General features: G+C 39.4%; 1 protein-coding gene across 1 annotated transcript in view; it reads right to left on the bottom strand.

Annotated features, from left to right (window-relative positions):
* Nucleotides 1-21,338, bottom strand: part of NEB (nebulin) — a 170,535-nt gene that overhangs the window by 48,990 nt on the left and 100,207 nt on the right. Inside the window, exons 79-105 of the mRNA XM_032780956.2 lie at nucleotides 20,776-20,874; nucleotides 20,024-20,125; nucleotides 19,692-19,799; nucleotides 18,026-18,337; nucleotides 17,755-17,859; nucleotides 17,565-17,669; nucleotides 16,929-17,033; nucleotides 15,322-15,429; nucleotides 15,107-15,220; nucleotides 12,604-12,801; nucleotides 11,494-11,598; nucleotides 10,874-10,978; nucleotides 10,677-10,781; nucleotides 10,195-10,302; nucleotides 9,144-9,257; nucleotides 8,605-8,802; nucleotides 7,289-7,393; nucleotides 6,193-6,297; nucleotides 5,571-5,678; nucleotides 4,810-4,917; nucleotides 3,858-3,965; nucleotides 3,211-3,315; nucleotides 3,016-3,120; nucleotides 2,720-2,818; nucleotides 2,335-2,445; nucleotides 2,055-2,159; nucleotides 752-856 (exon numbers count right to left, since the gene is read on the bottom strand). Coding sequence (XP_032636847.1) covers nucleotides 752-856; nucleotides 2,055-2,159; nucleotides 2,335-2,445; nucleotides 2,720-2,818; nucleotides 3,016-3,120; nucleotides 3,211-3,315; nucleotides 3,858-3,965; nucleotides 4,810-4,917; nucleotides 5,571-5,678; nucleotides 6,193-6,297; nucleotides 7,289-7,393; nucleotides 8,605-8,802; nucleotides 9,144-9,257; nucleotides 10,195-10,302; nucleotides 10,677-10,781; nucleotides 10,874-10,978; nucleotides 11,494-11,598; nucleotides 12,604-12,801; nucleotides 15,107-15,220; nucleotides 15,322-15,429; nucleotides 16,929-17,033; nucleotides 17,565-17,669; nucleotides 17,755-17,859; nucleotides 18,026-18,337; nucleotides 19,692-19,799; nucleotides 20,024-20,125; nucleotides 20,776-20,874 — 3,255 coding nt within the window. The remainder of the gene's footprint in view (nucleotides 1-751; nucleotides 857-2,054; nucleotides 2,160-2,334; nucleotides 2,446-2,719; nucleotides 2,819-3,015; nucleotides 3,121-3,210; nucleotides 3,316-3,857; nucleotides 3,966-4,809; nucleotides 4,918-5,570; nucleotides 5,679-6,192; nucleotides 6,298-7,288; nucleotides 7,394-8,604; nucleotides 8,803-9,143; nucleotides 9,258-10,194; nucleotides 10,303-10,676; nucleotides 10,782-10,873; nucleotides 10,979-11,493; nucleotides 11,599-12,603; nucleotides 12,802-15,106; nucleotides 15,221-15,321; nucleotides 15,430-16,928; nucleotides 17,034-17,564; nucleotides 17,670-17,754; nucleotides 17,860-18,025; nucleotides 18,338-19,691; nucleotides 19,800-20,023; nucleotides 20,126-20,775; nucleotides 20,875-21,338) is intronic.

The raw sequence follows: 21,338 nt of genomic DNA, 5'->3' as shown, positions 1-21,338 counted from the left end.
ATCAGATGGCAGGAGGGAAAAGAACAAAAATATAATTAGTTACAAAGATATTTGCCCAGCTGATGCTGTGTTAAGACCCAGGGAAGCTAAATTTAGTACACTTCGTTGAGCGTCATTACTGCAAGATACTAAGTGCATTCAACTTCCACTGAAGTCAATGGGAGTTGAAGTTGCTCAGCAGCTCCCGAAAGGTGCTCAGCACCGTATAGAACCAGATCCTAACCAATCTGCTCTGCATGATGCCTTACAGAGGAATGGACACATTTTTTATTTTGGGGGTTGGGACTAGAGCTAAAAATAACAGTTGTTGAACATCACTTTAATGAGTAGTTTTGTACCATGACAACATTTGTCCACTTTTAATAAACACATAAACCAGCTTCTGTTCCAAATTCAGTGTTTATTTTATTTATTAATGTATCCCTGAAAGGATTTATTTTATTTTATTTTAGTGGGGATGAGGGGGCGGATGCTAAAGCTACCTCCATGGCTTCATAAATCTGAATATTACAGATATGCATTTAGAAGCAGATGATTTTTCTCTTTCATAAAACATTTCTCTGTGTTAGAATTATATATTAAATGAAAAAATACCCAGAGATCATACAAGGAAATGTAATACTTAAGAATCAGAAGATTTAAAATAAATAAAATTGTGTTCTGTTACTCCTACACTCCCCACCCCTATTAATGTTAGAATTGGAACCTTCACATAGTATAACTGTGCTGAAGATGGGAGCAGGTATCTTACCTCACTGACCATGTCCTTCACGTGTTTTGCAAGCGTCAAGGCTGGGGTCTGATCACCAACATGGTGATGGGGTCTCTCTTTGGTGGCTAGCTCTACATACAAGTACTGTGACAAGGAAAGAAAAACAGAAAGTTCAAAAAATATGTTTCTAATTAACTTTATCTTGGGAACCCTACAAAATGACTGTGCTGAAAATGCGTACGCACACACGGACATCATGAAAATGTAATCCAGTCATTCTTCTTCCAGGCCCTTCCTCACCTTATCCTTCTTCTATCTCAATACTCTGGCTACTCCATAAATGCCAGCAAAATATTTACGAATCAAAATCCCATAATAGCAATGGCCTTCACACAGCCCTTATTAAGAGCTTTTATTCTGGGCCATCTTTAAAAAACATTACTGATTATTTACAAGACCAGGATTTCACCTTTAGTAACTGGAAAAACTACAGGGAACGTACCCAGGTGTAAATTAGTAACACGTATGGTGGATGCACTAATTAAAAGCAAGTTTCTGGCTTTCACAACCACATGCAGCAGTGGAGATAGCAGGAGATACAGCATCCAGGTGTAGGACACACATTCTACATGTGGAGGGCAAAGGCAAGCACAGTACCTCATGGGGCACTGAGGGGAGACTGCTCATATGTATGAATTATACCTTTAAAGAAGTACAGAGGGGAGTCCACCTTGTGCTAGCCTCTGAGTGCTAGCAGTTGCAGGAGGGGTTCTGGTTCTGGCCTATTCTGAGCTACTGAGTGCTGTAGCCACTCTAGGTAACTTTTACACACTGTGAATGCAAGAAACCCTATTGTGCTGGCCCCTGTGCACTAAGGGAGAAGAACTCTTTGCAACTTCTGCCTGTGTTCACCCACACACACGCACCTGCACACGCTAGACCTACCTATTTGTCTAAACTGTACCTGCAGGTTTTTCACATCACTTGGCAGACTGCGCATCAATTAAAAAATTTCATCATTTTACCTGGCTAATGAGCCCATTAATAAAGACAGATTTATTTGGCTACCTGGGTTGGGATTTTAGAGAATCTGAATGCAGCTGTATGGAACTTAGTAAAGATTTCTGCCACTTCAGATGAATGGAACTGAAAACGTTTGTTAAAGAAACATCATGAGCTTAAGAATCATTTTGTCATTTGAAAATGTGTATTAATCATTATTACAAGTCATCTCTAAGATTTCTAAGTTGACCTAAGAAGGGTTGTGGGGAGCACTGTAGTAAGATGGATTCAACAATCAACACAGATTCCCAGCCCCTTTTCTATTAAGGAAGAATTTTACCTGACTCTGTATTTTCTGTCCTTTCTTGGCTCGTAAGAAATCTGGTGTATCAAGGATCGACGTGAATTTCGTCTTTTGCTTCTTGCCTGCAGCTCTGTAAACCACCTAGAAGGAGACAAAGCCTGGCAGTTATTTCCTTTGTTACAAATGTTCAATTAGCATTTAGTTATTCAAAGCTAGGAAAGGATAAGGACTAAAATACATCAGGAAAGCCAGTGAGATGATCTGAGCTTCTTTTGATCATTGCCAACCAGAACAGATAAAATAATGCAATACTTACTTCACTCAAATGTGCCTTCAGCTCCTGAACTTTCCTGTATTCGGGAGTGTCCAGAACCACACTGTATTTATCCCGCATCTTCTTTGCTGTATTGGTGTATACGTAATTAGACTGAAAAGGAATAAACATGACACATATTGAAGCTGCAGTATTCTCAGGAGTGTATAGAAAATGTACAGGGGAGCCTAACATGGGTAACAGCTGATACAGCAGCATCACACTCTATTGCTAGTACTTTAAATCAGCTTTTTCGAAGCAGCACGGCACGAAACACTCTGAGTTCCTTAATCATTCTGACATAGCACTTACCACAGATCATCTTGACAACTGTGCATCAGTAAATAATGAATCAATATTAAATTACGTGTCAGAAAAAAGAACATACCCAAAGCTCCCGCAAGTGACGAGCACGGACCATATCAGGAGTATCATATAGGAAGCAACCGAGGCCCCTCAACCAGTTTAGATCCTCTTTGTATTTATTCTGTGAAGCAATCATAATAACAGAAAATTAAAAGTTGATCCTTTCGGAAAAACGTGAATAATCAAACAATCATATTATTTTAGCTTGTATACAATTTAAAATGTCAAGTCAAATTCTTCTCCCATTGACATCTGCACATGTGTGACTAGGAAAAGAGTTTGGCCCATCACAATGAAAGGCAAGGTATCTTTGCTTACATCACTTGTGATATCTCCAACGTGGCGGCAATGGATCACTTGAGGGGTGTATGGCAAGGAAATTAAGTGTCCCTGCATCTTAAAGAAATCTGCCTTGTAGATCAGCTGAAAGACAAAGGGAAAATATTACATATATTTATTCATGCTGAATATACCAAGCATCTCCTTTTTATAAAACTGAAAAATGAGACATACATCACTGATAGCTTCCTGTGTGGCTTTGACTTGGCGAATTTCTGGCGTGTCAGGGGTGGTATGAATCTTGTCCTTATTTTTGTGGTATATCTCTCTATATAGCCTCTGCACCAAAGGAGAGAGTATTCCATGTGTTAAAAACAGAACTCATGAAAGAAAACCACACTGCATCTGGGTTAGCAGAAAATAAATAGCTATTGCTTTATTAACCGCTGACTTCCTTCTGCTTCCATGCACTAGATAGTACAGAAGGACAGGAGAAAATGGAACAACTTTTCTAGAAAGGTTTGGTTCTTATACAGTAAAGACATTTCACAACAACTATTTTATTAACATCTTGGAAACGTGTTACAGAGAATCTAAGGCCCAGATCATGCAAACACTTCTGTATATGCTTAATTTAAGTACATTTTAAAATCAATGGTTAAGAAAGTGTGTGGGGTTTTTTTGCAAGCTTTGGGCCAAAAAATGTTGAAAATATGGATCTCAGTAGCAAAGAGACTTATCAGTTTCTCAACAGCTTTTATTAAATAGCAGCTAAATTGTTTTATGAAATTATGTTGTAATGTATTTTAGTATATACCAGAAATATCAAATAATGATGTATTAATACAAACATATATACCGGTAATTAACATTTACAGTACCTCATTAAGAACTTTATTCACTTTCTTTATATGCTCAAAGCCAACAGCTTTGGGTCCAAGAGTGTAGCCTTTAGCCTTGATGTGCTCATAGGCTTCTTTGTATTTAAGCTGTAAAATTAAAAAAAAAGGTTTAAAATAAAAGGGAGTAAGAAAAATCTTATATGATGTTGGCTGTGACTGCATCTGTAATAAATGCCTGTTTATCTACTATTATTTACAGCCAATATAAAGAAACGACTATATTCAGGTTTGGCAGCTTCTACATAACACAAAGAGCCAGATGAAAGGTATTCAGATGAGAGTGGGTGCCTAGGCACATCTGAAAATCCTACTAGGCATCTATATACATTTGTAAGCACCTAAACCTTTAAAAATCTGTATGGGTAGGTGGTGTACTGAGGGCTCCAAAGAATGTTCAGATTCAGCTAGATCTGTGAGAGCTTCTGCCAGAAGGGCATCCCAGCACAAATCAAACCCATGCTCTCCCACCAGATTATCCTGCCCTTTCTCAGGGGTTAATTTTTCCTGGGGCAAGGTGGCTCCCACTGACATAGGATTAAATGAAGCCCAAAATGTGACCCTTATGAATCCTGAACTACGGAAAATAAGCCACACATCTTTAATAGATACATATCATGCTAACTTTGAGAGATTTCATGACACATTTGGATTCTATGGCTCAAAATGATGTGGCAGAAACTAACCTTTGGGGGGCGATTTCTATTGAGATTATTGATTTTGTTTCACTTCTCATGCATTTGATAAGGCATAAATATCAGAGGGAAATTTATGTCATGATAGGAAAATACTCAGATCTCTGTACAGTTCATTAGCTTTTACAGATACTCAGGGCAAACACGATCAGCTGCATAGCTGAATAGCAACTTCCTTATAGCAATATTGTACGTTCACATAGGTTGCCTAGAGATCACCAACTTAGTATATTACTTACATCGCTGCCTATGTATTGGACATGTTTAGCAAGCTTAAATCCTGGAGTATCTGGTGGGAGTTTGTATCCAGTGGGGAGGGCATGCAAGCCAGCCCCTCGGTATAGATTCTGCAGGAAAAGTTAAAAAAGATACAATTACATAAAATATGTGAGGGAGTTTGTTGTATTGCATAGCAAGTATCTTCTTTGCAATGTACCAAATCCTTCCCTTTTTAACTCTGCTGAGATCATCTGAGGCATGCAGATAATAAGCTACATCAGGTATCCTTGTACATTCACGAAGATTTTTTAGTTTAATTTCAGAGCAATAAAGACTAGCCATGATGGGCCAAAGGAAAAGCTGAAATCATCACACAAGCTGGGTTTGGGGTACAAGGGAGAGGCTTGGAGAAAATGAACTCTGTCGCTAAACCCAGAATGCAATGAAGAAATGCTGGCTGGGTCTTGGATAGATGGCTTTCAAAAAGCCAGATGGTTTTGAACAGACTGTATTCTGGATCTCCAGTCTTGGAGTGCAGCAAGGAGAATGATGTCCTGACAGATTGGATTGCTGGCTCTGAAAGGTTTGCATTCAGAGATGGCATCTTCACCGAGAACAATCACAGAGAACATAACCAGTTCTAATGGGGAGAATTCCCTGGAGTTTTGTAAACTGGAAATATACACTCCCAACACTGTTGAACAAGCGTATGTGACACCCAACAGCAGAAGTTGGCCATTATTCTTTAGTATCCTCTTAGAAATGAAAACTTGCTACTTACTTCACTCTGTATCTCGTGAGCATGCTTTGCCCGCACCAAGTCCACTGTTTTATCGGTGGGGGTCATTTTGCCTCTAATATTATGCACATATGCATGGCGATAGACAGCCTAGGAAATAAGAAAAAAACAATTAGCCTATTGATACCATTTCGTGATATGTGTTTGCCTAACTCAGTGATTCTCAAACTGTGGGTCAGGACCCCAAAGTGGGTCATGATCCTGCTTTAATGGGGTCGCCAAGCCCCACCACCCAAGGGCTTCAGGTTATAGGCTCCCTCCTGGGGTCGTGTAGTAGTATTTGTTGTCAGAGGAGAAGCACAGTACAATGAAGTTTAGGAACTCCTGGTCTAACTTATTGTGGGTCAATTAGTGTTTGCTGGCTTATCAGGACCATCTTTTAAAATATGTAGAGGGAAAAAGCTTTACATTCAGGGCATGTTGTGTAGAACATGCTTGCCGTGCTGTTGAAAGCAGCTGTTGCCTAATATTCTATTGATAATATGCAAAGAATGGTACTGGACTAGCATGAAGTGATTCCAATATGTTATTAAATGTTACATTATTGGAATTATTGAGACATGATACATATCATACAGGGATGAAATGTGGTATAAAGACTTACATCACTCAGATTCTTGCCACTAATGACATTCTGGACATAATAAGGGGTGTCAGTGATCATGGTGTAGTCATTCTTCATTTTTTCTGCCTTAGATTTGTACTTAATCTGCAGAGAGAAAGAAAACAATTTGATTATTGCAAGTCTGGTTGTTTAATTAAACAACTTGCTTATGCACAATATTAGTAATTCAGTAAAGTCAATTATATTTAAGCAAAAAGAAAAGAAAAAAAGTACTCAAGTGAGACATTTGACTAGATAAAAACAGTCATAGCACTACACTTGGGGAACATTAAAATACTTCAATAACACAACATTAGAATACTTCAATAACATAACTATTCTCTCATTAAATATTTGTATGTACCATAAAAAACCATGAGCCCCCAACATTCTAAAGAAAAGCTCCTGAGGAGATGTGTTCTTTGTAATCAAAACCATTATCTACAACTACTTCAACTGCTTAATTCTCAACTAATAATGCTTTGCCTGCAAAAAAAAATTGACTCATCAAAATCAATGACATTACTTCTAGATTGTATGAATTTTCATTCAGTGCTGCTGTACAGTATACACAGCACAGCTGCCCTGTTGCAGCTTCTGGGGAGCCCCCTGAGATAAGTGCCACCTAGAGCCTGCACCCCTCACCCCCTCCTTCACCCCAGCCCTGCCCTGAGCCCCCTCCCACACCCAAATTCCCTCTCAGAGCCCATACCCTAACTCTCTGCCACAGTCCTGTGCCCTCTCCCACATCCAATCAGTGGCCCTGATTTAGTAAAGCATTCCCATTCCAGGAGAGCATCTCAGCATGTATATCCCTCTAACATCAGTCAGACTTAAGCCCATTCTTATGCACTCTTCTGAATATGCATGGACTTAAACAAATATTTAAGTGCTTTCCTGTGGGGGAGGAGGGGCCTATATGACAACACCTAATTACTGCAAATCAATAAAATTTAAAGAACTCAATCTGAATATTTCAGTGCAAGGAGGAAATGCAATGCCCTTCCAGGCTTCGTCCGCACGGTATTTTAAAGAGTGAGACTAGATGTGAAGGAAACTGAAAAGCAGAACCGAACTAGAGACAATTCAGACTTACATCACTGCGAAGATCATATGCATGTTTGGCATGCAGAATTTCAGGAGTATCCCAAACAAAGCAGCCAATGCCTTTCAGCCAGTTAAGGTCATCCTTGTACACAATCTAGAGTATTATAAAAAACAAGGAAGTTTTTGAGAATTTCACTATAGCTTAATCACTTAGCTATACATTAACCCTAGATGGCAGCTTTCAATAGTAAATATCTTTTCCAATATTCTGAAACTAATTTGCCTGGACTCTGATATAACAAGCACCATTGGTTCTTTTAGCTTTTAACTGAACTGAGGGTGCAGGGTGAGGGAGCCTATACAATTAGAAGTAGTTTGACAGGAAGATTTTCAACTAACCTGTATTTTGCATAATGATGCATTGCTGCTGAAATAAGTTATACACTGGGCATTTCAAAATCCAGGGAATTTTGCCAAATACAAATGATTTGTCTCTCTCTTTCAGATTCTGGGCATTTTTTTTCAAAATCTGAATGTGTTTTCTTCAAAGCAAATACAACCAAAACATACTTTAAAAAATCTAAGCAACTGTGTGAAAAAATTTGTATTTTCTGAAACTAAGCAGAAAACACAAATCTTCAGAGAGATCATAAACCTGTGCTAATGCAAGGAATTCTCACAGTCCCTGTTTCCAGCAGCCATACTTATTGATATGAAAGACAGTAATAAAGAGAAAGAAGTACTGAAAAAAGGTTGCAATTCTGAACTTTTTTGGTATGCATATCTATTCAGTGGATGAAATTCACTTTACCTGCATATAGACAGAGTAACTGACTGCACCCAAATAGTTGATGGAATAGCAGCTACTGCCTTGCATGTTCTACTGGGGCCACTGGATTTGCAGAAACACAGAAGCTATGGCCCTTCCTCTGGCCTGCCCCCATATTGGATCAATCCTGGAGAGCCTTTTACCACACGGGTCAACCCACCCAAGGCATCAAAATTTCCAGAGTATCTTGAAGTATTGATTAATTACTTTGGGTAATTTATAAACACAACATGGGAAAGAGTTTGGAGAACTGTCTGATCACTAGACTTGCAGTGCTGTGGTCTCATGTTCATACCGGGAAGAAACCAGACTGTGCCTGTTCAGTCTGATCTAAGCTAAACACCTGCGGTATAAGCAATGTTTGTAAACAGTCTTGGTCAGCTGTTATGTGCAGACATAAAACAATGCACAAATATTGCAATCTCAGGACGTTCCAACATTTTTTCTGCAACACATTTTCACTATTACAGACAGAATCTAACAATAGAAATCTCTTTGAAAGTTGAACAGTGACATAATATAATTTGTAGGCTTACTTCACTGAGCTGGTCAGTGACTTTTCGAACATGAGCGTTGATCTGAAGGTCTGGTAGGCAGGTCCACTCATGGAGATGGAGGCGATAATCAATTTCACTGACTTTTTTCTGTGTGGCCCTAGCAGCTACAATGTCTACCATGTCTGGAAGAATGTGGATTTTGGTCTTGTTCTTCTCGTAGACTTCTTTGTACAGACGCTGTGAAATTAAAATATTATGTTAATAATGGGAGAAAAGAGTCTGACATCATTTTAAATTGTTGATTTTCTTATGCAATAGAAGTAAGAACAAACATTTTCATGTTATAAGTAGGTTCCTTAACATGGTAGTTTTGGTAGGGTAGACCTTGTTCTACAGATACCAAAGGCTTAGCCACAAAAGAAAATGTAGCAAAACAAACACAAACATATTTCTATACATATTGGAGAAAGTTTAGTAAATATCAATAGTTGCCAAACATGTTTAAATATGAAATCTTGTTTAATATATGTGGATGCTTTGACTATCAGGAGAACTTAAATTTTAAAAAAGATACTTACATCAATGTTAAACTTGCCAACTCTAAGGCATCTTGCTGTGTTGGGATCATCTTCAACACTTCTGGGTAGAGTGTAAAGTGCTTTAAACTTATCATATTCCTCCCGATACTTGACCTAAGCAGAGACAAGGAGATAAAATGACTTCCTCCAGTAACACAACTACATTTTTAGAGCCAAATTCACTGGTGACTGAACTGGGCACAACCCCTTTGAGGTCAGTGGAGACTGAAAGCAGTTCAGGGCAAGTTCTTGTCTTCTGTCTTGTTAGGTGTATCTATGATGCCATATAGATAATGATAACTTCCAGATGAATTTTGTAAAATAGCAGGAATAAATGAATTTATTAATTTATTGTAGGAAAATAATTCCAGCTCTCTATATTTCCAGAGGTCAATATAAAAATGTTCAGGAAGGGAACTATCTTTTACAGGTCTCAGTTCAGCAAAGCCTGTGCATGAATCCATCCATATTCAGCAAAGCACATAAGCACATGTGTAACTTCAAGCACGTTTAAGTACTTTGTTGCATGGATTGCTGACTGAGGACCATCTCACACGTTTCTTGTATAGTGATCGTCAGGAAGAGCTTTCCAACAGTACTGCATATCATTAATTTTGCTCATCAAAAGACGAATCATAGAAATATGTCTTTAGTTGAACCTGTGTGGTTAAATCCACCAAATGTAACAGTATCTCAAATTCAAATCTAGCCAGAGGTTTAAATCCTATTGTCTTATATCTAAAAATTGGAAGTATAAAAAGCGAAGAAGTTGCTGAAAGCAAACTTTGGCTAGGGATAGAAAGATTGAGCAGGCTCTTGTTTCGAGCAAGAACCAAGTTGTGGTCAATAGATAATAGGCTACCAGGGAAGAAGGAATTACTTGCATGAATCACTGTTTACCTACTCATAGACACACATTTGAAATAAAAATAAATAGTAATTTAAAATTTTTGTACAGCTGTACTATGTAAATGCAAAGCAGAAAAGGGCTTTATTGCTAGCATTAATAAGCTGCAAAGATAGAGAAGCTTAAAATATCATGTTCACTTACAATACTAGCATTATGCTTCAGTTCTTTGGCACGAGACAGAGAGACGGAATCAGAGGACATTTTGTAACCAGTGGCTTTCACTTTATCCCAGGCTTCCTTGTACAGGTTCTGAGTGCGAATACAAAGATCTCTCAATATGCTTTTCAAAACTCTTACATAACACTCAGCATAGGAAGACAAACAAAATAATTTGTATCTTAACTTAAACCCCTTCAGACCTCTGAACTCAAGCCCAATAGACTGAATGTTGGTTCAGAATAATCACCCACCAGGCACAAAAGCTCATTCCATGAGTGACAAAAGCCAGCTGTTCATCCACTGGGGCCCAGTCTCCTGCAAGAATTGGTCCCCAATTGTGCTTTGATACATGGAATCAGCTTATCAATACACTGTATTTTGCCTAGCATCTGGAACTAAGGAGTTTGAAAAAACAAAATCAAATCCAGCTCCTTGAAAGAAACAAAACAGTTTAAAACACTCACATTGCTAAAAAGATGTTTCAGATTTTGGGTTCTTTCGTGATCCACTGTTTCCACCACAGTTGTATATTTGTCCTTAATTTTGTGATAATTTTCTTTATATTTCACCTTTAAGAAAGATATAGTGATTAATTCACTGTGTTTTAACTATCTGTGGGAATGGGGGAAAGTTTCTGGGTGGAAAAAGGGGAATGACTCACCTCACTAGCATGGATGCCGCTCTGGACCGCAGTCACATAAAGCGGTGTATCGGTAACGGCACTATAGTTCTGCAAATTCTCTTTTCCTGCGGCTGTGTATTTCAGCTAAGAAAACACAGACAAAAAGTGTCCTAAGAATAACTAGACCTGCTTCCCTAGCAACTTCATCATGTTTTCCAGGTCCATCAGCCATCTATTCCCTTTGTTAAAAAAGGCCTCTATACTGTATATTATAATATTTATTCAAAAATGTTAACAGCAAGAAGTCTTGGGAGCTGACCATTCCACATGAAGAAATTTCAGCAGTGGAAAGTCCACATCTAAGCAGACTAATCTCGTAATTTTCAGACTAAAATAAACTTGCTTGTTCAAACTCTGTTAAACTGCTATACTTTCCAGTTCCCTTTGGTTCTCTGCTTTTCTCAATAACAAGAGGAAATAATGATGTCTCTATCAGATAAGCCTGGAAGACTACATTGCATTTTTTTATTTGGCTGATCTAAAGCATATTGTACAGCATCAAGCCCTGCTCTCAGCTATGGTGGTCTAAACCCCAAGTAATATAAATGAAATAAAAATGTGGTCCACTATCTCTTCTTATTTGAGGAAGATTTGCTTACTTGGCTTTGGAGATCATATGATTTCTTAGCATGCAGGATTTGTGGAGTGTCCCAGACATAGCATCCAAGTCCTTTCAGCCAATTTAAGTCATCTTTATACACAACCTGTAAAGAAGAAAAACTGAATCAGTTCCCAGAAAATGTGCATCCTACCTGAAAGGTGGTAATTGCATCTTCCCCATACCAACTCAATGTCTCCCACATAGCAAGGCAGAGTGCTACTCAAGGCTGTGACCCAGTTTTATTCACTGATTAAAATCAGTTTTGAAAGTTTATAGGTGAGAATGAAGAAAAGTGTTCAAATATCACAGTTCATCTCTGTTATTTTCAGCTTTTTCTACAGGAATTTATATGAGAAGTAAAAGTAGAACAAAGTGGCAACTCACAGCATGCAGAGTCAGATTATTCAGATGTAATCAGACCTTCTTGGGTAAAAAGGACTATTTCATATTGATTTAATAGTACAATTATATGGTCAACTAAGCCAGTGCGTTCCAACCTGTTTGGTCAGTTGTAGCAGTGTACTAGACTTTGATCCCTGTCTTTGGTGCAGCACCCAAAGGTGGCAGGGCACAGGTAAACCACTTTTGCACTCTTTTGATTCCAGGAGCTTCTGGGAGCTGTTTTGGCCCCATTGTAAGTTAGAGCATTCCAAAGGGAGCGTTATAATGCCTGAGGATCGCTGCAGTGCTTTGACCACATCTTGTAATCCCAACATGCCTCCTACACCAACCCTAGTCATTAGAAGCTACTGGCACGCTTGCGCAAGTCAGGTTTGTATGTTTCTGTATGACCTTACCCAAAGCTCACTGAAGGCAATAGGAAAAAAAAACAAATGTGGACTCCAGTGGACTTGGATTAGGCCTGTAAATCTTAACCTTTTTTCCAATTTTCAAACCAAATAATAAATAACAAGCTCATAAAAATCCTTTGAGAAATTGTTTAAAGCCCCCCTGAACATTATGGCTGATTCAATTAAATGATGTTATTAAGCAATTTTGAAGCAGTTATTAATTTCACATATAACTACTTTAAAAAAAAAAAAAAAGGTAATTTAGCCAGAAGGCTGTGAAGCTACCTGAACTTGGAATGACTAAACAAGGTACATACATCGCTCAAAATCTCCTGGGCTTTCTTGGCCAGAACAACATCATTTTCTTCAGGTGAACAATTCCACTGGTGGAGGTAGGTTCGGTACTCAAGATCACTGAGGATATATTGACACTTTTTAGCCAGCAGGTGATTCAACATGTCACTTGGAATATGGACGTTTGCCTTGGTGTCTTCATAATTCTTTCTGTAGGCCAGCTGGAAAGGAAATATGGGGGACAGGGGAGAGAGTAAAAATGTGTATTTTTCAGGCACAGCTCTGACTAGAAACAGAGCTATATCACAGGGTCTAATCCAGCACCTTTTCAACTCAATGGCAAACTCCCATTGACTGCAATGGGATCAGGACTGAGCCTGCAATGCTGAAGAAATATTTATTAAATTAAAATGTTTAAAATTAATTCTACTGGAGTGCTATAAGAGAAGGAGTGGCCCTTGACCTGTTAGATTCACACAGCTGGTTAAAAAATGCATGAGACTTTGAGGTACAGTAACTCCTCATCTAATGTTGTAGTTATGTTCCTGAAAAATGCAACTTTAAGCGGAACGATGTTAAGTGAATCCAATTTCCCCATAAGAATTAATGTAAAGGGCGGGGGGTTAGGTTCCAGGGAAATATTTTTCGCCAGACAAAAGACTCTCTCTCTATATATATATGTAATATGTGTGCGTGTGTGTATATACATATATACACACACAGCATAAGTTTTAAACAAATAATTTAATACTGTACACAACAACGGTGATTGTGAAGCTTGGTTGAGGTGGTGAAGTCAGAGGGTGGAAGAGGGAAGGATTTCCCAGGGAATGCCTTACTGCTAAATGATGAACTAGCACTTGGCTGAGCCCTCAAGGGTTAACATGCTGTTGTTAATGTAGCCTCATGCTCTACAAGGCAGCACGAATAGAGGGAGAGGAGACAGGGACACAGACCATGTGTGAGAGAGAGACATGCATTGCCTCTTTAAGTATGCTGACCCTACTCTAAGTACATTGCCTTTTTAAGCAGATCAGCAAGTTGAGATAGCAAGTGCTACCAGCAAGCTCCCTCTGTCCTGGGCCTTGTCATGTCCCCCTTCCCTTCTCTGTGGAGATAAGGTACAGGAGTGGGGGAAGAGGACACCCTGACATTAGGCCCCCCTTCTCTCCCTCCACTCTGCACAGCAAGCAGGAAGTTCCCGGGAGCAGCTCCAAGGCAGAGGGCAGGAGCAGCACACGGCAGTGGGGGAGGGACAGTTGAACTGCCAGGCAACTGCTAGCACAGGGAACTTAGGGGAGTGGAAAGCTGATAGGGGGGCTGCTAGTTCACTCTGGTTCCAAGCAGGGCCAGCTCCAGCTTTTCTGCTGCCCCAAGCAGTGAACGGGGTGTGGGGGGGAGAAGACGATCAGCAGCTTTTCAGCAGCAGCTCAGTCATGCCGCTCCATTCTTCGGCGGCAAGTCCTTCGCTCCCTCTCTTCCTCTTTGGCGGCACTTCGGCGGCAGCTCAGAGACGAAGAGAGGGACTGAGGGACCTGCCGCCGAATTGCTGCAGAAGACCCAGATGTGCCACCCCTTTCCATTGGCTGCCCCAAGCACCTGTTTTCTTCGCTAGTGCCTGGAGCTGGCCCTGGTTCCCAGCCCCCACCAGCTAGCTCCAACGGGCTGCTCTTCCTGCACGCAGTGAACAAAGCAGGCACCTGCCAAACAATGTTATAAGGGAGCTCTGAGCAACTTTAAACAAGTATGTTCCCTAATTGATCAGCAATGTAACAATGAAACAACGTTAACTGGGATGACTTTAAGTGAGGAGTTACTGTAAAAGCAGTCCTAAACTCCAGCTACCACTTTTAATCTATGAAGCTGGAAAACAACATTTCTTGTGAGTAAGAGCACTGTTTTCTGGGGGTGGGTCTGACACAGCCCCAGCCACTCCTTGCAGGGTAAGAGGAAGTCCCATCCTCTTCTGCCTCCAGCCCAGCCGGGACTACCAGCTGATCCTGGCTCAGGGTAGAAGCCACTGCCTATGGTGTCCCCAGCCCCGTGGTGATTTACCTCTCTGCCAGCTGCTCTGGGTGCCTAAAACATTGTACATTCGCTTCTAGGAAGTGATGTGTGACTTCTTTTGCAGCTTCCCTTTGCTTTGCTGTCAGAAAGTCATTTTCTGCAGGGAAGCAAAGAAATCTGAACGGGACTTTAACTCTGTGCATGCACAGTGGTGTAAAATTCTCCCAGGAGTAAATGGCAAACAGTAAAAGCTTATGTTTTTTCTATTCTAATGTATCTAATCTTTCATTACCTCTCCTCTTAGTTTCCTAGTTTCATATATAATTGTTTATCCCTGGCTAAACACTCATGGCTCAGAAAAAGATATGCCAATATAAAATAATGTTTTGATTTCATCAATACAGTAATATTAGCTAAATGTTAAATCTTAAATGCCTTTTATGTGCAAATCCCTCATGGGAGGGTTGTAGGATCAGAGTTAGGCACACACTAAATATGGAAAAGAGAAAAAACCCTCACCGCACTCCTTAGTTTTTGGAAAGCTAGAGAATGAACGACACTGGGGAATTCGGAGATATGCTTCCCAGCCAAGTAATGGCCCTTCTGCTTTTCATAGAACTCTTTGTATTTAAGCTGCAAAACATTCACATGGAAATTGTTGAGATCATTAAAATAAGCAATGCCACACACAAAAAAAAGATGTGGGATATAATTAAAAAAAGATTCATACTAACCTCACTGTTAATATAATCAGCATGCTTAGCTCCAACGATAGGGATGTACTCTGGAGGCAAAGTATAGCCTATGGCCTTACCAGTTTCCCATGAATGCTTATATCGTTTCTAGTCAAAGAAAATATAGGTAAGTTTTGATTAAACATACAGCATATTTCCCAGTAAACATACCACACTGGCAAAATATGTAGCATCAGCTTCTTCCCTTCTTACTGAGTAGCACCTTACATTTCAAGAAGGATGTGGAGAAATTGGAGAGGGTCCAGAGAAGAGTAACAAGAATGATTAAAGGTCTTGAGAACATGACCTATGAAGGAAGGCTGAAAGAATTGGGTTTATTTAGTTTGGAAAAGAGAAGACTGAGAGGGGACATGATAGCAGTTTTCAGGTATCTAAAAGGGTGTCATCAGGAGGAGGGAGAAAACTTGTTCACCTTAGCCTCTAATGATAGAACAAGAAGCAATGGGCTTAAACTGCAGCAAGGGAGATTTAGGTTGGACATTAGGAAAAAGTTCCTAACTGTCAGGGTAGTTAAACACTGGAATGAATTGCCTAGGGAGGTTGTGGAATCTCCATCTCTGGAGATATTTAAGAGTAGGTTAGATAAATGTCTATCAGGGATGGTCTAGACAGTATTTGGTCCTGCCATGAGGGCAGGGGACTTGACTCGATGACCTCTCGAGGTCCCTTCCAGTCCTAGAGTCTATGAATCTATGAATCCAAAAAAGCCCCCACTGAAGTCAGAGGGATCACTCTCCAAGGAAGGTGTTTTTCAGTGTGAATAATGAATCAGAATCTCTGTCCCAATACAACAAAGCACTTGAGCACAAGCTTAACTTTGTTTTCATATTTGAATAACACCGCTTTCCTGATTTGGGGCTCTGGCCTCTAATATTGATATCCCCTTTTCATAATTTAAATAGGAAGCCTGATATTAAAGCACTAGCTGGAACTGGAAAAGATTTATATCCAGACGTACGCCTCACAAACATGCAAACCCGCCAAGTCCTATTATTAGTATTTATTTATGGTAGCCTCACTACGTGGCAAGTGTTTTCCAGACAGATGTTTAACATATCTTAAATACTATAAACATAATTTAGGGCTGGACTGTAAAACCTTTACTTGCATCGATGAGCAGTTACTGACCCCGGCAGGTATAGCTACTCACTCGTTAAAGTTAATGGGACTACTCACATGGGTAACTGCTCAGCAATGTGAATAAAGGGTTCACAATCTGGCCTTTAAGCAGTAAATAAAACTAAGTTTCATCAGTAATATATCCAGATATTTCACAAAATCTGAAACATTTTTCTACATGCAAAATATTTAGAATAATAATATATATAGCCAGTGTAGAACACTTTTCATTAGTAGATCTCAAAACACTCTACAAAGGAAGGTAAGTACCATTATCCCTACTTTATAGATGGGACACAGAAGGGAAGTACTCGCACAAGGTAACTCAGAAGGCCAGTAAGAGAGCCTGTAATAGAACTCAGGTCTCCTTAGTCCTAGTCCAGTGCGTTATCCACTGGGCAATTACAGTTAACATTAATATATAATATAAGTTTAGTCAGTTAGACATGCCGTTTACCAAATCTTACATCACTATAGAGCTTAGACATCTCCCTGGTGTGGTTCAATGCTGGAGTGTCATCAGAACCAATGAAGTGGCCTCTATCAAGGTTAAATGTTTCTTTGTATTTCAGCTAAAGAAGGAAATAAAGACTGTGTTAATGACTTATAGGAAATGAATTAGTTGACTGGTCCACTTATGAGAAACACGCATTTACATCCATTTGCACTACCTTATCTGAATTATGTTATTTAGTGCATATCAGTCATTCTGGGACCTAGGCAAGTATCATCATAATGGTTCATCAAAAATTTCATACATTACTCTAAGGATATGAAAACTCTTAATCTGCAGAAATATTTTAGTAGATGTTCTATAAATTAAGCCAGTGTACTATACTGGCTTCACCCAGAACAAGACTAATTTTTTTTCAATAATTTAAACAAAATGTATAGAGACTATGATTATTGGAGATCTTAAATTTTCTTTAAAAATGCAAAATGTAATGGTACAGTAATATTGTGTTGCTCACTTATTTAACACTTTTATCAAACAAAACTGCAGCATTCATATATTAACTATAGACCCCATCCTAGCAGTAATAATCAAACCATCTAATAATTTTGCTAATACATTATTATAGTTTCCAAAAAAAAATGCTTACATCGCTCTGATTGACAGAGTTGATCTTCGCCAAAACAATGTCTGGAGTATCAACCACACTTGTGAAATGGGAATAGTTATCAAGGGCTTCTTTCGTATAGGCTCTCTGCAAAAAGAGATGACAAAATCTTCTTAAATACCATGCACTGGAAATAGGAGGGAAATTTGTATTTGTGAAAACTTTCACTCACCTTATCTATTAACTCTTGGGCTTTCTTAACTTTCCTATGTTCCACTGAATCCAAAGGCATCCACCCACAACCCCGGATCCATTCCAGATCAGATTTATAGATATTCTGAAAACATGAAAACAAATGCAAAGAAATATACATATTACATAGACAAATGCATGAGTTAAACTAAAGAGAAATCTTTCTTTTTTTAAGCTTACGTGGTATAGGCCATGTACATAAACCCACAAAGAATTAAAATCATGTAATATAAATATGGGAAATCACTTACATCACTCTGTAGATCATAGGCCTTCCTTGCCTGGATGCAATCATTCTGGTCAGGGTGACACGTCCATTCGTGTAGGTATTGCCGATAATCAATATCACTGACCAATGTCTGGCATTCCTTGGCCGCCAAGACTGATATCATATCCGCAGGAATGTTAATATTGGACTTTGATTTGTGATAAGCTGATTTGTACAATCTGTCATTCTGGATCTTGCCTGCATGCTCAAACCACACCAGCTTGGGATCATCTCTCATACTGGGAACACCAACATAGTGACCTCTGTGATTAATATACTCAGCTTTATATTGCAGCTGGCAAGGGGGGAGAAAAAATATTTAAATGTCAGCACTGAGTACTGAACTGAACACAACTAAACCTGTTTCTTCTCTTTCTACCCTGTAAAATCTATGTTTTCTTCAACATCAGGAATAAATGGAACCCTATTATATAGGCAATGTGCTGCTAACTACATCTCAATTTTCAGTGCATTCCAGGATACGTATACTATAGGATGAGGTGAGGGATAATGTTAGGATATATATTCCTTCCTCTTTAATGGCAATGCTACTATCCAGCTTAATTTTCTGCCATGTTTTAAACAGGGAATACAGCAACTTCTTCAGCACAACTAGAACACCTTGCAATTACTTTGCTCACATTTGCATATAACCATAGCTTTGCAAATAGTTTGAAAAAAAGAATTTGAAAATTGCATCAATAGTTTGTCAAGCTGTATTTAAAATTCTACTCTAAGCAACATTACTTCTTTTATTTAGAAATGTGCATATTCAGCTATCGACAAGCAATCACATAATACATTCAGTATGTATTTTATGTCAAAATACTTGTGGTGTATTTGATCTTACAGATTGTTCATGACAAAGTCTCTTATACTCCTAAAGATGGCCAACAGAATTCCACCTACTGCACTACAGGAAAGGTATATGGGGAAAAGGATAGCATCTCTTTAAGGGACAGCTTGGAATCTACAACCTGGAGATCATCACGGAGGCTCTCCCTGAGGGGCTCAATTATATAAAGAAGAACAGGAAGCGGAGCAGGAGGGAAAGAGGAGTAGAAGCCAGACAGACTGTAGTTGGTGACAGTTGCTCTCTCAGGCATGAGGAGACAAGCCTAACCTGACTCAGAGAATTGGGTGAGGATTGTAAGTTTGGGGAACCTAAATCCGGGGCCTGACGAACTGTTTATTAGATGGGACCATTGTGTCTGATTAATGTGTCAGCTTCTCCTTGCCCTGGACTGAATCTCCTGCTGCTCTACTTGAAGAAATTAAGGTGGGGGCACACCTGAAGGGCCTCACCTTTAACACACTATCAGAGCATTCGCTATTCTCTTGGGCCAAATTCTGAGGCCCTTACCTATGTTGATTTCAAGGGGACTATTCATGGAGTAAAGTGGTAAGGCGAGTAAGTGTATCAGAACCTGGCCCTTAGCCAGCAATACCCCTATATTAAATAAAACAAGGTTGATACCAGAGACAGCTAGAGGGCAGTGGCCTGGAGAAGATCACTGAAACAAAGCTAGGGTTTGGTTCCCACTGAAGCCTTTTGAATATAAATTGTTGAGGTTGTGGGTTTGCAGGTTTGCCAGGCCCCAAGTAGTCTCCTGCTGAAGTCATGTGATTACCTAAAAAAACACCCTTACCTCACTTTGGACATCACCAGAGTGCTTGGCATGACGAAGCTGCACAGCATCAGGAGGTAAAAGATAACCAGTAGATTTCACTTTTTCCCAGCTTTCCTTGTATAGGTTCTGTAAGAAATAAAACATGAAAAAGTTAAAACCAAGAATAAAACCACTATAACCATCACTCCTTCTTGGATATGTGACCATATACAATATTAGAAGCTGAGATTCTGACTCCAGGACATTCTTAGAAAGACAATCGGTTCAAATATTATACATTCTCTTAGTAAGTTATTCATGTGACTACAAATTGTCAGATGATCAAGTATTTCCTGGTGGTGAACACATACCTGGTTAAGAATTCTGGCTGCCTCTCGGGCCATTTCTTGCTGTGGCGTGTCTGTTAGAGTATAATTTGACTTGATGGCATTCCAGTCTTGGTGGTATTTAATCTGCAAAAAAAGATTTATGGAATAAATGCATTGTAAGGTCATCACAACATTTAGAAAATGTAACATCAAGACCAAAATTATACATATGAAATGATTTATAAGGATTATTATTGTCGACATTTTCAGGGCCAAATTCACACAAGACACCCAACCATACAGAGAGACATTAAAGAATGGAGGAAGTTATGTATTAAAGGCAACTCCAAGATCATGGTACAAAGCCATGTACCTTCGGAGGCATGTTCCAATTTGTACTGGTGCAGGAAATAAAAAGCTGATATTGGCCTATTCTCTTCCAGTGGGAGGCACATTGAATAAAAGGTGCATGCTCTCATGAATAGAGGGGCAGGTCATGTCATGCCCATTGCCCAACTCCTCATATGCTGGCCTTCTGTCCTGGCTGATGAAGGGACTGTTGAGTGCCTCATATTGCAAAGTTCACAATGGTTGGGAGGGATCACTCTTCCTCAGAAACCAGTCCCTTTCAGCACAAAGTAGGTGGATGAGTTCAGCAATACTCACATTAGTCCCACAAATTCAAGGAATCCACAGGTATTGGGCCAGAATGAGATCTGGATTAGTTTTTTTCCTTTTAAAGACAAAGTTTTACAGATACATTTAATAGTCCAAAAATAAACCAATATACTTACATCACTCCGAATTTCACCACTTTGTTTTGCCGTGATATAATCAACCCTGTCAGCCACTGGAGTAAACTTGAGAGTTTCAGCTTTTGTGCGGTACTTTCTCTGTAAAAGGGCAAAACAATGGAATTATAATTGTATTACAGGACCTTCTACCCAAATAAAACAATCCCATCTAGAAAGTGAAAAAGAAAAGCTACATGTATCATAAGCATCTTTCCCAAATCTGGACCTTAGCGTCCAGAAATCTGGGTTGCCTAGCATGACCTCAAGCTTTAATTACCAGCTTGGATCTTACTCACTGCACCAGACAGGAATTACAAGCGCTGCCTCGCTCTGGTCCCCCCACTTTCTGGAGGGACCAAGACTCAGGAGACTCGGAGTCTCACAAACAAAGGGAAATGCACCACTTCCCTTTCCCCTCTCTCTCCCACCAGACTTTCTCTCTGGGCTAACCTGGGAGAGTACTGATGCAATCTCTTTAGATCACAATACAAGACGCATGTCTTCTAATCCACAAAGAGACCAACGCAAATACAAGGGAACAGAAAAGATTTCTATCATCCCCC

The sequence above is a fragment of the Chelonoidis abingdonii genome, chromosome 10 (assembly GCF_003597395.2).
Source record: "Chelonoidis abingdonii isolate Lonesome George chromosome 10, CheloAbing_2.0, whole genome shotgun sequence".
NCBI lineage: Eukaryota > Metazoa > Chordata > Testudines > Testudinidae > Chelonoidis > Chelonoidis abingdonii.
Note: the sequence above shows the minus strand (reverse complement) of the source record. Positions and strands in the feature narration are given on the sequence as shown.